The following is a 13,572-nucleotide window of genomic DNA, read 5'->3' as shown; positions in this document are numbered from 1 at the left end:
AATCGTGTTTTAATTTGAAATTGATTTAAAAGTTACTGTTCATCATTCTCTAATTAAAAATATAGAATAATTCATCAAAATTGTTTATGTACAAAATTTACAATTTATAAAAAACAGTGAAAATGAAAGATGATTTTGAGGGTGAAACAATCTAGCAGCGTGTCGGAGTGACAAAGAAAAGATCTAGTGTTTGTAAGCGTTATAGCTCATGTGGTATTGTCTGTCTCTCTTAGCGAGATGTCAGGAGTTCGACTCTCTTGGGGTGCAACATTGGACACGAGGTTGCCCCTTTTACCCTTGAATTTCACCCAAGGGTGTCTTCCGCACATCGCGTTGTGGGGGCAGTGGGGGAGGGGTTTTACCGCTCATGCCCTCAGATTGGGCCGGATTTCTTCTTGGGCAGTAGTTGGGGGCGAGTTATGCAACTGTGAGAGATGAACGCGTGGGTGGTTACAATGGCGGAGGGAGGGGGTGGTTTGGGGGTGTTGACTTGAGCCACCCCTATGTGGACCACAACACTAGATAACTAGTATAAATTTGTTATGAGCATCCCCTGTAACTAAAGCATAAAAGCTTTTTATTTGTCAATCCTACTGTAAATATAGGGATGGCGCCCGCGGGTAACGGGTACGGGTTCTATAGACCCGCGATCCGTCCGTCGGGTTTCTTTTTTGTACGTTGAGACCCGTTACCCGCCTACGGGTAAAAACATTTTGCCCATGCCCGTGACCCGCAGATACTCGTGACCCGCGGGTAACCCGCGGGTAATAATAATATACAACTTTTTATTAGAAAATCCAAATAATTTTATTGATTATAAAATCATATGTACAAGCTATATGTATAATGACGTGAAAATTAAGTTTTTTACTTATATGAAATATTATATTTTTAATAATTATTCAAATACTAGTAAAATAGCTTTCAAATCTAATAATTGTAAGTATTAATTCGTGGGTAAATTAAGAAAAGTCTCATGTATTCACGGGTCGGGTTTTACCCGCGACGGGTAGTACATACCCGCGACCCGCCCGCGACCCGTAAGCGGGTATAAATTTTTATCCGTACCCGTGCCCGCGGGTAAGATTTAATGATTTTACCCGTCCATCGCGGATCGGGTACCCGCGGGTCACGGGTTTTTTCTCGCCCATTGCCATCCCAGTAAATATGGGTTGCATCTTATTTCCTATGAATTTCTAATTTTATCAGTCATTAGTCTAGAGGGCCCATTAATACTAAAAGTAAATACCACTTTATACTCCGTAAAAATAAGCGTAGATACAATTAAACCTTCACCATATTTTAATTGTTATTCTATTATATTATAATATATCTATATATCTAAAAGACATTATATTATATTATACCTATATTCTAAAAGATATAGGGGAAATGAATAGTACCCGGAGTTATTTTCAACTTTTTTTTCCTTTTTGGAAATTCAACCACAAACCACCCCACACTTTATACCTATATTCTAAAAGACATAGGGGAAATGAATAGTACCCGGGGGTATTTTTGACTTTTTTTTTTCTTTTTGGAAATTCAACCACAAACCACCCCACACTTTATCCAAAAAATCAAATTCGCCCCCAACCAGGGGGTAAAGTGTCAATTAACCATTCTCATAAAAAAAATCTTAAACAAACTCCACCCAAATATTCAACGGGTCATATCTTCGCACTCGCAACGAGTTAAACTTTTCCGCCACTATTGTTAAACTCGAAATAATTTTAGGAACACAATGTCACTAACTATACGCAAAACGGACGCTTTTTAAAAAACGCTAAATATTTGAGGTACTTTTCATACACGTTAATTCCCCGTTAAATTTTTAAAAGTCGACAACTCTATAGCGAAACGCGGAGATGCACATATATTGTTAATTTTAAATAACATTTAAATCTTTCACGGGTTATACCTTTTAGTTCGACTCGAGTTGCGCTTCAACAACATTATCGTTAGCCACAAAAAAAATTTACAAACTAAACGCAATAAAATACATTAAAAACCGAACCCCCGGCGCGAAGCGATGGTTCGAACACTAGTTTATATCTAAAAGACATTGTTCAAATGAATAGTAACTTCTATAATCTTTACAAATCTACCTCAAACTTTTAATTTTTTTTATATTTCACACACAATCTTTTTAATAGTTAATTTTATAGCTTTTATAAACTTACCACAAACTTTTCTCATTCTAAAATTTAACCATTAAACTTCTCATTCATTATAAATCGACCATATATTTTTTCCTATCTAATTATTATTCATTACTACTATTATCATTATTATTATTACTATTATTATTACTATTACTATTATTATTAAATCGATCACATAATTTTCTACTTTATTATTGTTTAACTTTTTTCTTATTATAAATTAACTACGTAATTCATTTTTTAATAACTATTTTACTGTTATTGTGTGTGTGTATATATATATATATATATATATATATATATATATATATATATATATATATATATATATAAATAGTTTTTCCTATTTTATTAAATAGTTTGTACCAATCGTTGATGTAAGTCTCACTTTATGGATTGATCTTTTAGATATTTTCTCTCGATAAGACGAAAAGTAAAAAAAAAATGATGAATAATTACTTTCACGTTTATTATAAATCAATCACATAATTATTTTTAGTCCTTCCTCGACAAAACGAAAAATAATGAAAAATGATAAATAATTACTTTCTCAATAATTAGCTATGTAACTAATGTTAATCAAGGGTGAAGAACCGGCGCAAAAGCCAGGTCGCTCAACTAGTTAATTCTAATTGTTTTTAAATCTCTCCCGGTTGTTATTCTTCACCATATTCTTTAGTTCTTAATATCATAATTGTATCTTCATTAGGTTTAATTATAACTGTTTTTATTCTTCACCATACATGTATGATTTTGTTCAACGATCTTAGGTTAAACATTGTTCTAAAAGAACAATGTTTGATTTTTTTTTTTTTTTAGCCAACAAATGTTGATGATCACCAATAGGACTGTGAATGAGCCTAGATTCTCGCGAGTTACTCGAGACCGGATCGTTAAAAACTCGGTTCGAGTCGAGCTTTAACGAGCTCGAGCCCGAGTTCGATCTTAAGTTGGAGATTGTTTAATAAACGAGCTCGAGCTTCAGATGTCGAACACGATTAAGCTCGCGAGTATAAACGAGTTTCTATATATATATAATTATTATAACTATTATATAGGTTACTTGATGAGACAACGGATCAATGCGCGATAGATATTAATCTATTTTTTGATGATTTCTTTTAGAAAAACTTGTTCTTTTATTTACAAATGGTCGTCATTTTCATTCTTGCGTAATGATACGTTGTTATTACATATGGATGGATTTATTACCGTCGATCGTTGATTACGTATAAAGAATGTTTATTTTTGATTGAGTAAGTATATTGAATTTTTTTTAAATTCCGTAACTATCCCCTATCATGAAATCCTAGCTTCGCCTTTGGGTGGTTAAGTCCCTTTTGGATGATCCTGTACTGCTATCTAAAACAAAAATCAATTATTAAAAATGGCCATGATATCATACTTTTATAATAAAGGGGATGATAGTTACTACTATTATTCACATGGAAAATATTTTCTTTTTGTTTCCATTATAATTATGTAGATACAATACATATGGATTATATAGATATAGATAGATAGATAGATACAACTATATGTTTATTATGTATGTATATATATTCTTGATTATATAGGGGAAAGAGATCGAGGATCGAGTGACCCTAAAATTACTTGAATGTGAACACATAACTGACTCTTACAAGTTTCTGGCCATCGATCACCCTCTAAGCTATACGCTTGATAACAAATTAAAGGGCTTGAAGCTATAGAAGCTCTACAAATAGCAGTTCTTATGGATTTATGGCATAGTTCTTTAAGCTGGGTAAGGTAAAGTAGTAAACATCAAAGACTACCTATATTGAACCCCATAAAAAACACAGTAGAATCACACAACACATGCTGCTGTTGTGCTTCCTGCTCGCGAGGAAAGAAAGAAGAGCGACAAGGTTAAGTTCAGATTTTACTGTTTGCATCATGGGAACAAATTACCCAAAAAAATACTTGGAACAATGAAAAACAAAAAAAAATATATATATATATTTCATTAGCGTTTGTTCCTTCTATTTGAATTTTATACAATGGATTTTTGTGCTCATTAAGATATACGGTCCTAAAATTTGATGAAGAAGCGTTTTTGGGCCTTTCGAGACAAAGATTGTAATAAAGTGGGCCTAAAGCCCAAACACTTGCATGTTCTGGCCTCTGTTGCAGCCTGTATCTACAAACGCTATTAAACCCTAACATGAATATGCCGTTTCATCTCAACACTCGCACGCACTAAACACAAACTAAACCCTATCCCGCCGTAGCAGCAACCGTAGCAGCAGCCTAAAAATGGAGACGGCGAGAACTGTAAAAGACGTTTCACCTCATGAATTTGTCAAGGCGTACGCTGCTCACCTCAAGCGCTCCGGCAAGGTTTATTTTTCAATCTCTATTATGTTAAAACAAATTCATCGAGATCGTGTTTTTAATCTGAAATATTCGATTTCATATCACCCAAATTTTGTTTATTTTGCGTTAGTGATAGCTAAATATTGTTATACTTTAGTAAAATGATTTAATTGCGTTTTTATAATATTGAATCTTATCTTATTTGTTCTAGCCCTAACATCATATGCACTTGTATTTTTTCTTTTTTAGATGTGTTGATTTACTGGTTGATATGGTTGTTTAGTATATAATGTTTAGTTATAGTAATTAATCGTACCAGAAATAATTTAAAATTTTGCAGCGTATGATATGTTATAGGCCATTGATGTATGCAATGGCGATTCTAGGATCAAAACCCAATGGGGTCCTAAAAATTTATTCGATAACTTGCACAAAGTATTGAATGTGTCGGGTCAAATCGGGTCGGGTCGGGTCGTGCCCAAAACACAAACATAAAATTGAATAATTTGTTCATATATAGTTATGAGTGATGAGATTAGGGATTCATATACAATAACTATTACATATATATTTACCATTACACATTCATCTTACTTACAATTATATAATGAATTCACTATGAGTACTCACAATAAAACATATATATCTCAACATAAAAATTACACATAATTTGTCATATTAGATGTTTGATAGTAAATTTAACAAATTATGTTCATTCTTAGACAAACATTACACATTCCGGTGCAATAATTTTAAATTATGTCATATTATATTACATTTTGTTTTCATTACATATTTGAAAAAATTATAAGATTTCTTAAATATCCAATTGATATCCACTAACCAGCTTAATCCACTGGATATATATAGGACGAACTAAATTTAAATGGATATGAATATGACAATGGATGAACAATAACTAAATGTATATGGCCTCACGCCCACACTCGATCCATATCCGATCCGTTGACATCCCTAGGATGAAGGATTGAAGATAGAACCAAAAGAAATTGTGATATAGAATGAAGTAAAAAAATTAGAATTGGACTTGGAAAAAGGTTTGTTTATTTTTATATATAATATATTCAATGGTTCATACTATAAAGTCGTAAGTGAGCTAATTTCAAACACTTTAGGAGTCAAAACTATAAAATTATAATCTCTAAAAATTTATGGGGTCCTATTATTATATTTAGTGTTGTCCTATACAAATTTTTTTTTTTTGATAAATTTCGAAAAACTAGTGGTGTCACGGGACCCCGCGGGTCTTAGTGTAAAGTCACCACTGGATGTATGTGTATCAGTGTATTTATATTTTTATTTTAATAGTTAAATTCTAGTATCTATTTCGGCTATTGATACTGCTACAATGCTATTGAGTTTTGATTTTGTAAATTTCTGCTGTGTGTTTATTAAATTTACTAATTTTAGTTTTTCATATTGTTACTATATGTGCTCAAAAATTTGGAACTAGCATAGCGAAGAATTGCATGATAGAATGTTTAACGGATGTTATGTAAACGTGTTTATCTGAATTTGACATCTGTAATTATTGGTGTGATTGATTGATTATTGATTAAACAAAAATGGTATCGATGCGCTACCACTCTATACAACACTTTTTTTTTCTTTTTCTTAAATGGCGTTAGTGAAACGCGTTAAAGCTTAAGCGCTAACAATAATTAACCGACGATACACTACACTACAGATGGAGCTTCCACATTGGACTGATATCGTCAAGACTGCTACATTTAAGGAGCTTGCACCATATGATCCTGATTGGTACTACATTAGAGCTGGTATGCTGATTTTCATATCATTTTTACTTGCTAATTTGGTGCTTTGTTTTGGTTATACTGATACTTTTGAGATGTATTATAATGCCAGCCTCCATGGCAAGGAAGATTTACTTGAGGGGAGGGCTTGGTGTTGGTGCTTTTCAGAGAATCTATGGTGGGCGTAAAAGAAATGGCAGTGCCCCACCTCACTTTTGCAAGAGCAGTGGTGGTGTTGCTCGTCACATTCTTCAACAGTTGCAGACCATGAACATTGTTGACTTTGACTCAAAGGGGTGAGTACTTTGACCATTTACTCTGTTATCATTTTTGTAATTTGTTAATTCTATAAATCTGAGAGGTGTTATTTACAGTATTCCTACCTTGAGGTGTTTTATAACAACACTCATGATAACCTATTTATATTAATCTTGTGATTTGTTGCACCAGTGGGAGGAAGATTACATCGAATGGACGAAGAGATCTCGATCAAGTTGCAGGAACGGTAGTTGTTACCCCTTGAGAGTGACATTAATAATGCAGATTGTAATCGACACACCAAAACAAAGGGTTTCTGTTTAATCCAGGTTGGGCCAACTTGTTTTGTCATGTAGTTTAATAGTCTGTCTTTACCTTTTGACATTACCCTTTTTCAGAAATTTAATATTGTGTTGAGATTATGTTCTTGTTTCATGGTAAGAATCAAAGTATTGAGCAGTAATATTTGATTTTTATTTCGGACTGGCCACTTGGTATGAGTTGTTGCTATTGGTTGACTATATAATAGGACTCGTATGGGTATAGTGAAGAATTCTGTCTTAATTCTAACCTATAATCACGCTTCTGCACGCAGTTGAAATCAAACTTGAACTTGTTACATAACTCTTAAGCCAAAGATGTGTATTGACCAAGTGCGTGTAATAATGTATGCTCTAAGAAACAATATTACCTAGAATCAGACTCTGAAACTAAAGCAAGTTTTAATAGCGATTTAGATGAATTCATACATGATAGTGAGTGAGTGACTTGTGTTAAACGGCAAACAATTGGCCACTTTAGTTCCAACTTGGACTTTGTTTGACTTCTCTAATTTGCTGGTTCAGTAGATTATATGGAACATCACGGCCTATATTCAAGTTCAATTTTCTGGTAATCGGAACACTCAGTCATATTAACCTCAGCAAGATTTCTTGTAAAATTAGGCCTGGTAACTTCAAATTCAGATCAAGCTTAAATTGAACTGGCAAAGTGCTAAAGCTGTAACCCTATTTTTCTCAACTCTTTCACCGTCACCAAATTCCTCCATCAAAAGCGAACATCGAATTTTATCATACTAATCATAAATTCTGTGTAAATCAAGGCGCTCGAACTCGTTCATTCAGACAATATACTTATATACCGAACTCTATGGCTGCATCTTTCACTACATTTGATTCATAGAGTGTGGGTTCATGAATTGTAGGTGCACTGGGTGGGTCCCATTCAAGCCTGTTCATCGCTAAATCCGGTTGAATCTGATCTCCAGTCACTTGTGGATTATATTTAGTTAGTTGAGCCTCGTCAGCTACCAACCCTTTACGGACATTGATTTGCACGTGTTTCCCCCGTGTTACCCGTGTCTTTCTTGAAACAAAACCCCAAAAACTGTTATAATAATAATAATAATATAGATATGGATAGTCAATTTTGGTGTATACATATAGTCAATTTTGGTACACAAAGTATGTATTTTTATATTGAGATTTTAGGCTATAAATACTCATGAATGCAAGCATTAAACTTGCACCATTTCACACACTTACAAAGTGTTTCTTTCTTTCTCCATTATCATCTTTGTTCTTACACTTCATTATTAGTATTCTTAATCAAGAATCAAATCACTAAAGGTAGTTATAAGCCTACTGAATTATAACATCAAGAATCAAACCACTAAAGGTAGTTATAAGCCTACTGAATTATAACAAGTTATCAGCACGATAATCTTAATACTAAATATGGTTGGCTCTGCCACCAAAATGATATATGGTCGGTTATACCACCAAAATGATATATGGTCGGTTATACCACCAAAATGATATATGGTCGGTTATACCACCAGAATGATATAGGTCGGTTATACCACCTGAAAAAATATATGGTCGACACTGTCGCCAAATTTTCATTTATGTTTACTAATATTTATATTTTTGTTATATAACATTTATTTATGATTGCTTACACATGGTCGACACTGTCACCTACTTATCATTTATGTTATATTAAATTTATGTTTAATGTTTATATACTTATGAATATAAATTGACTCTAATTTATCATGATGTTTGTTTTAATTTTTGATAATAGAAAATGTCGAATCTGGAAAAGCTTAAATTTACTCCTTTAGAATCAACTGGAAACAACTACATGCCATGGGTTATAAAAGTAAAAATGCATCTTAAATCAATGGGCATTCTTGAAACCATAAATGAAAACAACACTTGTTCTGAAAAAGAACAAGCTACGGCATGTTGCTTTATTCATCAACATATTGATGAATGCTTACAAAATAATTATGTGACTGTAGAAGATCCCTATGTTTTATGGGAAGGTCTCAAAAGCAGATTCAATAATCAAAGAGAAATTTTACTTCCAGCTGCAATGGAACAATGGAGAACATTAAGGTTCCAAGACTTTAAGAAAGTAAATGAATACAGCTCAGCTCTGTATAATACATGTTCACAACTTAAATTCTGTGGACATGAAATTAGTGATGCAGACATGATGGAGAAAACTTTCTCCACAATGAATGCTGCAAACATCACAGTGCAAAGAAATTTGAGAATGCTAAAGTTCAAAACATATCCTGAACTTAATTCATATCTCTTAGTTGCAGAGCAAAATGATGAGCTATTAATGAAAAATCAGCAATCCCGTCCTACTGGTACACTTGCAATCCCTGAAGCAAATACTGCAAATAATTATAAACAGGGTCAAGGACGCGGGCAAGGTCGTGGTTATAATAACCATCACCATCATCATGCCAAAAGCCATAACTATGGTAGAAACCATCCTTATGGTAATGGTAATGGGCGTGGACGTGGTCGTGGTCGTGGCCGTGGTGGTCAAAGAAATAGTAATCCACGAAAATATAAATATCAACCACAAAACAAGCCCATTAAACAAGATGTTGAAGAAAATTCTTCTAAAAATTCTGAAGAATCTTGCTACAGATGTGGTAGAATGGGCCACTGGGCTAATACTTGCCGAACATCTAAACATCTTGTTAAGATGTATCAGGATTCGCTGAAAGGTAAAGAAAAGGAAGTAAATTTTGTGGATAATATTGATCCAACAGTCACTGAGAAACCATCTGATTTATATGAAGATTTCTTGAATGTTTAAGTTGTGTGTCTTTTGAAAAATAAACGATTTAATATCGTCTGTCTTTGTCATTATGTTTGCTAAATGTTTCAGTACTATCTATTTGCGTTTAAAATATTGTGTAATATTAATGTACTCACTATTTATTTCTTATATATGAAGTTCAATATGAATTTTGCTGGAATACAACATCAATCAAGTGGTGGAGATCTCTGTATAGCAGACAGTGGAACTACACACACTATACTTAAATCCGAGAAATATTTTATTGATCTAAAACCAACGGAAGGAACTATACATACAATATCAGGACCTGCTAACTTGATAAAAGGGATAGGAAAGGCAAATTTCATACTACCAAATGGTACAAAATTTTTAATAAATGATGCCTTATTTTCTCCCAAGTCAAGCAGAAATTTATTGAGTTTCTCCGACATATACCTTAACGGGTATGATTATCAGTCAGTGACAACAGAAAATGAGAAATATTTAAGTATCACTGACAAGAGTCATGTGGTTGAAAAACTGCCAAGACTTAGTTCTGGATTACATTATACACATATAAATGTACCAGAAATACATATGGTAGTTAACGAAAAATATATTGATCCTGGTGTATTCAGTTTATGGCATAACAGATTAGGCCATCCAGGATCAACAATGATGAAAAGGATTATTGAATGTACTCATGGACATCCACTAAAGGATAGAAAAATCCATCATGATACAATGGTTCCATGTACATCTTGCTCTCTTGGAAAATTGATAACTAGACCCTCACCACTTAAGGTTGAGAAAGAATCACCAATGTTTCTTGAAAGAATTCAAGGTGATATATGTGGACCAATTCATCCACCATGTGGACCATTTAGATATTTCATGGTTCTAATAGACGCATCTAGCAGATGGTCTCATGTTTGTCTGTTATCAAGCCGTAATGTGGCATTTGCAAAATTTCTTGCCCAAATTATTAAATTGAGAGCTCATTTTCCTGATTACACCATTAAAAGGGTGAGACTTGATAATGCTGGTGAATTTACATCTCAAGCATTTAATGACTATTGCATGTCTATAGGAATTGTTGTTGAACATTCTGTTGCTCATGTGCATACACAAAATGGTTTAGCCGAGTCATTGATTAAACGTTTACAGTTAATCGCTAGACCATTGATAATGAGAACAAAACTCCCTGTATCTATATGGGGTCATGCAATTTTACATGCTGCTGCATTGATTCGCATCAGACCAAGTGCAAGTCATAAATATTCCCCCCTACAACTTGCTTTTGGTCAAGAGCCAAATATTTCCCATCTTAGAACATTTGGTTGTGCAGTGTATGTTCCAATTGCGACACCACAACGTACAAAAATGGGTCCTCAAAGGAGGTTGGGAATATATGTTGGATATGAAACATCTTCAATATTAAGGTATATTGAACCTATGACAGGTGACATTTTTACAGCACGTTTTGCTGATTGTCATTTTAATGAAACATTGTTCCCTAGATTAGGGGGAGAAATGAAAAATAAAGAAAATGATGTTTCATGGTGTGAACCTCAATTAAAGTATCTTGATCCTCGCACAAAAGAATGCGAGACAGAAGTTCAAAAGATAATGCATATACAAGAACTTGCAAATCAATTGCCTGATGCATTTACAGATACAAAAACGGTGACAAAATCATATATACCAGCAGTAAATACTCCAGCTCGAATTGAAATTCCAAAAGCTGGCAATAACGTCACTCATGAATCTTTGCCACGTCAAAAACGTGGAAGACCAATCGGTTCAAAGGATAAAAATCCTCGAAAAAGAAAATCAGCTGATAATGAAGTAAAAGAAAGTGTTCAAGAAGAACCACAAATCAGTACTCCTACTGCAGAGGAGATTGATGATGTCAATACAGAAATTGCAATCAATTATGCATATTCAAAAATATTATGGAACCGAAATGAAATGAAAAATCTTGATGAGAAATTTTCATTTAATGTTGCATATGACATCATGAATAATGATGATGATCCAGAACCAACATCTATGGTTGAATGTCAAAATAGACATGATTGGGCTCAATGGAAAGAAGCAATACGAGCTGAATTAGAATCACTCAATAAAAGAAAAGTTTTCGGATCCATCATTCTCACTCCTAAAGATGTGAAACCTGTAGGATACAGATGGATTTTTGTCCGAAAAAGAAATGAGAAAAATGAAGTTACAAGGTATAAAGCTAGACTTGTAGCTCAAGGTTTTTCTCAAAGACCGGGAATTGATTATGAAGAAACTTATTCTCCTGTTATGGATGCAATTACTTTTAGGTACTTAATCAGTCTGGCAGTTTCTAAAAATTTAGAAATGCATCTCATGGATGTTGTGACTGCTTATCTATATGGATCACTTGATAGTGATATATATATGAAGATACCTGAAGGATTTAAGGTACCAGAAGCATCAAATGCAAAACCCAAAGAAATGTATTCGATTAAATTACAAAGATCTTTATATGGGTTAAAACAATCGGGACGTATGTGGTATAACCGATTAAGTGATTACTTGATAAGCAAAGGGTATACAAATAATCTTACTTGCCCTTGTGTTTTCATTAAGAAAACAACATCCGGATATGTGATCATAGCTGTTTATGTTGATGATCTTAACATCATAGGTACAAATAAAGAGATCCATGAAGCCATTCAACTTCTAAAGAAAGAATTTGAAATGAAAGATCTCGGAAAAACCAAGTATTGCCTTGGTTTACAAATTGAGCATATGCCTAATGGTTTACTTGTACATCAAACAACATATACTGAAAAGATTTTGAAACGTTTCAATATGGACAAGGCAAAACCATTAAGTACTCCTATGGTTGTTAGATCACTCAATGTTGAAGCTGATCCATTTCGTCCATGTGAAGATCAAGAAGACATTCTTGGACCAGAAGTACCATATCTTAGTGCAATTGGAGCTCTTATGTATCTTACAAATTGTACAAGACCTGACATTTCTTTTGCAGTTAATTTGTTGGTAAGGTTCAGCTCTGCTCCTACCAAAAGACACTGGAATGGGATCAAACACATATTTCGATACCTTCGAGGAACTACTGATTTAGGATTATTTTATTCTAACGAATCAAAACAAGATTTGGTTGGTTATGCAGATGCAGGTTATTTATCTGATCCACATAAAGCTAAATCTCAAACTGGATATGTATTCCTAAATGGAGGTACTGCAATATCATGGCGTTCTCAAAAACAAACACTTGTTGCTACATCGTCAAATCATGCCGAAGTGATTGCATTACATGAAGCTACTCGAGAATGTTTTTGGTTGAGATCAATGACACAACTCATTACTGATTCTTGTGGACTAGAACGCGATAAAAGTCCAACAACTATCTATGAAGATAATGCAGCTTGCATAGCACAGATGAAAGAAGGGTATATCAAAAGTGACCGAACAAAACACATACCACCTAGATTCTTCTCATACACTCAAAATCTCATTAAGGACAACCAGATTGAAATGAGATATGTGCAATCTAGCAAAAACTCTGCTGATCTTTTCACGAAAGCACTTCCAACTGCTATTTTCAGAACACACGTTCATAACATTGGCATGAGACATGTTCAAAAGATGTAACAGCTGAAGCGATGTCTACTTGAGGGGGAGTCAACTCCATGCTGCACTCTTTTTCCCTTAGCTAAAGTTTTTTCCCACTGGGTTTTCTTTAGCAAGGTTTTTAACGAGGCAGTAATTTATAGTTGATCTTCAACAAAATAAAATTGCTATCCAAGGGGGAGTGTTATAATAATAATAATAATATAGATATGGATAGTCAATTTTGGTGTATACATATAGTCAATTTTGGTACACAAAGTATGTATTTTTATATTGAGATTTTAGGCTATAAATACTCATGAATGCAAGCATTAAACTTG

General features: G+C 33.7%; 1 protein-coding gene across 1 annotated transcript; it reads left to right on the top strand.

Moving 5' to 3' along the window:
* Positions 1–4,360: 4,360 nt before the first annotated feature.
* LOC139866573 (small ribosomal subunit protein eS19x-like) lies at positions 4,361–7,014 on the top strand. Its single transcript, XM_071854848.1, has 4 exons — positions 4,361–4,526; positions 6,211–6,301; positions 6,390–6,573; positions 6,728–7,014. The coding sequence occupies exons 1-4, from the start codon at positions 4,443–4,445 to the stop codon at positions 6,798–6,800; spliced, it is 432 nt and encodes a 143-aa protein (XP_071710949.1). The 5' UTR covers positions 4,361–4,442; the 3' UTR covers positions 6,801–7,014.
* Positions 7,015–13,572: the final 6,558 nt, after the last annotated feature.

This window comes from Rutidosis leptorrhynchoides, chromosome 9, assembly GCF_046630445.1.
Source record: "Rutidosis leptorrhynchoides isolate AG116_Rl617_1_P2 chromosome 9, CSIRO_AGI_Rlap_v1, whole genome shotgun sequence".
NCBI lineage: Eukaryota > Viridiplantae > Streptophyta > Magnoliopsida > Asterales > Asteraceae > Rutidosis > Rutidosis leptorrhynchoides.
The sequence above is the reverse complement of the archived record's forward strand: the minus strand, read 5'-3'. Positions and strand labels throughout refer to the sequence as shown.